At 44.6% G+C, this 6,000-nt stretch overlaps 1 protein-coding gene across 1 annotated transcript in view; it reads left to right on the top strand.

The window, feature by feature from the left end:
* Positions 1–4,584, top strand: part of SNX18 (sorting nexin 18) — a 49,970-nt gene extending 45,386 nt beyond the window's left edge. Inside the window, exon 3 of the mRNA XM_081826128.1 lies at positions 3,597–4,584. Coding sequence (XP_081682254.1) covers positions 3,597–3,611 — 15 coding nt within the window. The 3' untranslated portion in view covers positions 3,612–4,584. The remainder of the gene's footprint in view (positions 1–3,596) is intronic.
* Positions 4,585–6,000: the final 1,416 nt, after the last annotated feature.

Raw genomic sequence — 6,000 nt, forward strand, 5'->3', positions numbered from 1 at the left:
CTGTGGTTCTCAGGAATTGTGAGCGAGAACAAAGGTCACTGGGAAGGAGTTAGAGGGAAAGGTTAGTGAGGGCGGAGTGTGAAGCTATCCGAGATCTATAAACACTGAAGACCAGCCAGAGGGGTCTCAGAACAGGCAGAGAATATCATATAAATTGTAAAGTAGCTGGGTTTGGGGCTTTCCCCAGACCCAAACTGCCTTGCCTGGGAACGGAAGATGTTTCATTTTGTCAGGGCAATGTGATGGGAAGAACAAAAGGAAGGAGCTCGAAGTTTTTGCCTTTCTTTCCACTGCGTGTCTTCCTCTCTAGAAACCAGAGCCACATAAGTAGTTAACTCTACCTGAGTGCCTGCTGATGGGCAAGCGGGTACACAGAGGATCACAAATCTAGCAGAAAAGGCTATTGGCTGTTACTAGAGTGATGGCACCTTGGAGGATACACAGAAGGTATCTCACGTTGGTCCAGCAGAGCTCAAAGCACCTTAGCACCTACTTCTTGCCTGGTCTCTTGAGACTCCCTCCACCTGTGTGGAGGCCACTGGTTGCCTTTGTGCCAGGGATCCTTGGCATGGTATGTTCTGTAGAAGCTGGAAGGGAAAGCTGGTCCCTGGGATTGGGACCATATCTGTGTAATGAGTGCCTTCCTCCCTGAGGCACTATTTGCTTTTAAAGTTTCCTTAGAAACCATGCATATAATACTTAACTCATCCTTGGCTCCATCCAGACATTTTTTTGTGGAAGTCACAAGGGCTGTTCTTTTCAACTGTGGCCTTTTGCTTCTCCCTGCTTTCCCTTGGTTTCTAAAGTGTGGCCATTCCAGAGGGCCAAGGCCTCATTTGTCATGCCAAGATTTGTGTTTGTGCTCTTGGCAGGACGTGTTGTTAACCTTTGAATACTACGTCTCTGAAGGAAAAGGATGTACTCCAGTGACACACTTTACGTTAGAAAGATTGTTAGCAGGGGCAGACATGACATCAGCAGCACGCAGGCCCCGTTCTGTGGTTGTGTGAGGGCACCCCTATGCCAAGCCAGGGGAGATGGGTAAACTGTCCCCTCCCCTTGCCAGGGGAGGGAAGGCCCAGCACCCTGTCTCCATCTTCTAGGCCCTCAGCGTTCACTCCCACTTCTCTTGTCCCTTCCTCCTGCTTCCCTCCCCACATTGCTGCACAACGGTTGCCCTCCCCGATTCCCAAAGGATGTGGTGGTTGTCTGAGCTCTGGGCCTGGCCACCTGAAGAAGGACAGTGCTGGAGAAGTGCCTGAACCTTCTTTTCAGTTACTGCTACTTCCCTATGACCCAGCCCTGAAGAGACTAGACTCAGCCCTGGGATTTGTAGTCACATCACTAAAACAAGCTCTGATTGCAAAATAATTGGTATGTTGATTATGGTTACCGTACAGAGACACCTCAACCTTCACCAAGAGTCTTTCGTTACTTGTGCCTGAAAATACAATCACCATATTTCAGTGGTACCTTTTTTTCTAAATGAAGATCATTTTCTTTTTTCCTGATTAAGTAATATGAACTCAATTTAAAGAATTTCAAAAATACAGAAAAATATAAAGAATAGTGTAAACCCCCCCAAATAATCTCTGTTAAGAGTTTGGGGTCACACCTCCTAGGTTTTTCCTGTGCATGTACATACATTCAGACTTTCTAAAAAATGTGACTGTACTATTCATGATGTTTATTCATGATCTATTGCCACACAAGACAACCTAAAACTCAGAGATATAAAATAACAACCACCTTGCTATGGCTCATGAATTCTCTGGGTGAGGAGTTTGGACAGGAGACATCAGGGGTGGCCTGTCTCTGCTCCATGAAGTCTGGGACCTCAGCTGGGAAAACTCAAATGGCTGGGGATAATTGGAATATCTGGGGTCTGGAAACATCTGGAAACGTCTTTCTTCATTTGCAGAGCTAGCAGCACCTGAAATTGGAATTCTGAGCCCAGCTGGGATTGTTGACTTATGTGGCTTTTCCACATGGCTTGTGCTTCCTTACAGTATGGTGGCCTCAGAGTAGTCAGACTTCTTATATGGTGCCTTGAGGTTCTAAGAATGAACCAAGGTAGAAGTTGCGTGGCCTTTTGTAATCTAGCCTTGGAAGTTATATAACGTCATTTCTGCCATACTGTACTGGTCAAAGAAGTCACAAGCCCACAGAGATTCCAGGGGAGGGGACAAAGCTCCATTCTATGGGAGGAGTGTCAGAGAACTTGCAGCTGTGTTTCAGCATTCTGACAAACTTTTCTTATTTTTATATAACATAGACAGTATACTGGCTTGAATTGTGTCCCCCCCCCCCGCCCCCACCAAAAGGTATGTTTAAGTCCTAATCCTTACTACCTGTGAATGTGACCTTATTTGAAAATAGGGTTTTTGTAGATATAATCGAGTTAAGATAAGGTCATAGGGTAGGCCCTAATCTAATGACTGGTATCCTTATAAAAAGGGAGAAGTTTGGACACAGGCACATGGACACATAGGGAGAAGGCCCAATGAAGAGGGAGGCAAAGATTGGAGTGATATTTCTATAAGCCAAGGAATATCAAGGATTACCAGCAACCACCAGAAGCTGGGAAGAGCCAGGGACATCCCTAGAACCTTCAGAAAGAACATAACCATGCTGACACCTTGATTTTGTATTTATTTTAATTGGAGTATAGTTGACACACCATGTTGCATTAGTTTCAGGTGTTCAACACAATGATTTGACAATTCTATATGTTCTACTGTGCTCACCACAAGTGTAGCTCCCGTCTGTCACCAGACAATGCCGTTACAATGTCATTGATTATATTCCCTATGGTGGGCCTTTCATCCCCGTGACTTATTCATTCCATAACTGGAAGCCTGTGCCTCCCACTCTCCTTCCCCCACTTTGCCCATGCCCTTATCCTCCTTCCCTCTGGCAACCATCAGTTTCTTCTCTGTATTTGTGGGTCTGTTTCTGCTTTCTTTTGCTTTTATTTTTGCTTTTTAGATTCCACACATAAGTTTAGTCATATGGAATTTGCCTTTCTCTGTCTGACTTATTTCCCTTAGCATAATACCCTTTACATCCATCCATGTTGTCACAACTGGCAAGATCTCATTCCTTTTTTACGGCTGAGTAATATTCCATTATACATATATATACCACATCTTCTTTATCTATTCATCTACCAAGGGACACTTGGATTGCTTCCATATTTTGGCTATTGTAAATAATACTGCCATAAACATAGGGGTGCATATTTCTTTTTGAATAAGTGTTTCATTTTCTCTCTGACACCTCGATTTTGGACTTCTATCCTCCATAACTGTGTAAAAATAAATGTCTGTTTTAAGCCACCACAAAGTACAAAGTACAAAGTGGCTTTGTACTTTGTCCTTTGTCACAATAGTTCCAAGAAATGAACACAGTTACCCATATCCGTATAGATCTCATTGTCATTTCATAGTTGTACAAAGTAACCATTCAATGTTTAATCATCACTGATATAAATCAATCTTAAATAGATCTAAGGAATTTAGCCCAATAATCAGCATGAAATTATATTCTATGCAATTAAGTGGGTGACTCATAGCCTCCCTTTCTTTTCCCTATAGGGCCAGCAAGGTTAGCACAGAGTTGGCATTCAAAAAATATCAATAAACTTGTTACCACCACCAAGAGAGTGTCAGAAAATAGGAAGTCTGATCACCTACAAGCATTATATTAAAGGATTCCAAATATTAAGGATTCTAAGAAAGTCCTGTCACTTCTGGAAACCTGCTTGGTCAGGTGAGCTGAGCAACAGGTAAAAAACTTCAACCTAAGAGAACGTTCCCGTAAAGCATCAAATATTTTAAAGTGAACGTGGTTATAATACAAAACGTTAAAACCCATTGTTGTGTACAGATGGGATACTTCCAGGTCCCCGGCCAAAAAAGGAGTTTTAAACATCAAAGCCTCTTTGCCAAATGTTAAGAAATGATTCAGAAATGTCAGCCTGGCAGACGACTACGGAAACCTACCCCGTGCATTATAGACCTTTCCTGCTGTTCCTTTATGACTTCTGGGTTGGATGAGGCCTCCAGTGTTTTCCTTCTCAAGTTCAACTATCCGTTTCTTGGCCCCATTTGTGACTTCCTGGACACAGAGGGAAGACATGGGGTAAATCTGGAAAGGAACCACGGGCCTCCTCCCTCTCCCTCGTGGGGCCAAGTCAGAGCAACAGGCCGAGTGGCCAACTCGGGAAGTGATGAGGCTGCAAGCCCTTCCAGTCTCGTGGTTTCTTTCTTCTACAGACCAGGAGTCTTCTCAAAAAGGGCCTACAGGAAAAAAATAAAATAAAATAAAATAAAGCCTGTTTTAATTCTAAGGCGCGTGGCAGTGTGTTTGCCATTTCCAGGGGATCTTTAGCTGCTCTGAGCACAACAGACTGGACAACTAAAGTGCAACAAGAGTCCTTAGTTCTTATTTCAGCCCAAAAATCCAAAGAAAGTTGTGGCTCCTTCAATCCCCATCCACTTCATTAGAGTGGCATGTGAACTTGAAACTATGGCTGAACAAGGCACGGATCATTCTCCTTTCTCCCAACAGAGCCGTGGCAGCTTTATTTGGTGTGGAGCAAGTAGCTGTGTGGTTCTACATGAGGACTGGATTCTGAGCTTAGTTTGAACCTCAGCCCTCTAACTCCATCAATTCCTACCCATGACACCTTGGCAAGTCATTTATCCTCACAGAAAGCATTTCCCATGTCACAGGATTAGGATGAGGATGAGGAAGACAGATGTTTCATGAATGCATACCAAAATATCACACCCCCACTCACACACACACACCTGCCCCTCTGCCCACCTGCTCCAGCAATTGGCAGGAGAAAGCATCAGAGGTGATGCGAACGTTCTGGAAAGTGCACATTGAAGCCAACTCATGGGAACAGAGCAGAGTCCTAGGACTAGGACTTTTGCTTTTGGTAGGACTCATTTTTATTGAGGACAACATTGGAGCCCAGAGAGATTAAGCAACTTGTCCACAGTCACACAGCTGGTTTCTGGTAGAGCGCGGATCAGTACTGAAGCCTCTGCTGTTCTTTTGGGGACATCAAGCCAAACAAAGTAACTCAGGAGGAAGGGACGTAAGAGACTATGTAGGGATGTAAATGTAGGGATGGAATGGGATCCAGTAAGAGCTGAGGGCTTGGCTGTCCTGAAGCCTTGTGAAAGACTGAGAAAAGGTGGCTGAAGCTCTGGGAAGGTCAGGGTAGGAGTTACAGTTGTTTCCTTCCAACCGGTTCTGAGTTGTATGTGCAGGACCTGAGCAAGTGGCTACAACGCTGTGTGTGGTTGTTGGAACTCACAAACTTCTAGAGCCCACAGTGTGAAAAAGTAAACAGGTCAGATCCAAGGCTGACACAAAGCAAGAAGAACGCCACAGATTTGCAAGTTAGGTTGCTCATCATTACACAAAAATGCCATTTTCTCCCAGGCTGGCTGGGCCGTACCTCCCTCCCAACTAGAATCATAGCTCTTCAGGAAGGGGATCGGTCTGTAGCTGTGGAAAATTCTGGGCAAATCAATGCGCTATTTCTAGATGTCAGGTGAGCTCCAGGACTCGCAAGTCTTCACCCTAAGCCCATTAATCAAGTCTGATGACTTAATTTACTGTTGAAACAAGCATGTCAGTTGTAATGTGATACATTACAAACATCTCTGCTTTCCAAATGGCAGGGGAGTTACTGCCAGAGAAGAAAGGAGAATTAAGCCCTTCTCCAAACAAAGACATTCTCCCTTTGTATAACCAGAGACAGGAGATAGGATCTGAGTGTGTATTCACTGGCTTCTGGGCTGGAGATGCCAATCATTTCTTCCCTGCCCCCCAGAACTTATAGCAGAGGCCCCAGGAACTGCTCCCCTACCTCCAGATGTAGCAACTGGCCAGTCCTTGCCGAATCCTTCCAATTTTCCAGCCGTGTACTTGGGGATAGGAAGCCACGATCAGTTCGCTAGAGGCTATGTCGACCGAGGA

Source organism: Leptonychotes weddellii, chromosome 7 (genome assembly GCF_054177405.1).
Source record: "Leptonychotes weddellii isolate Sample4059 chromosome 7, ASM5417740v2, whole genome shotgun sequence".
Classification (NCBI taxonomy): Eukaryota; Metazoa; Chordata; class Mammalia; order Carnivora; family Phocidae; genus Leptonychotes; species Leptonychotes weddellii.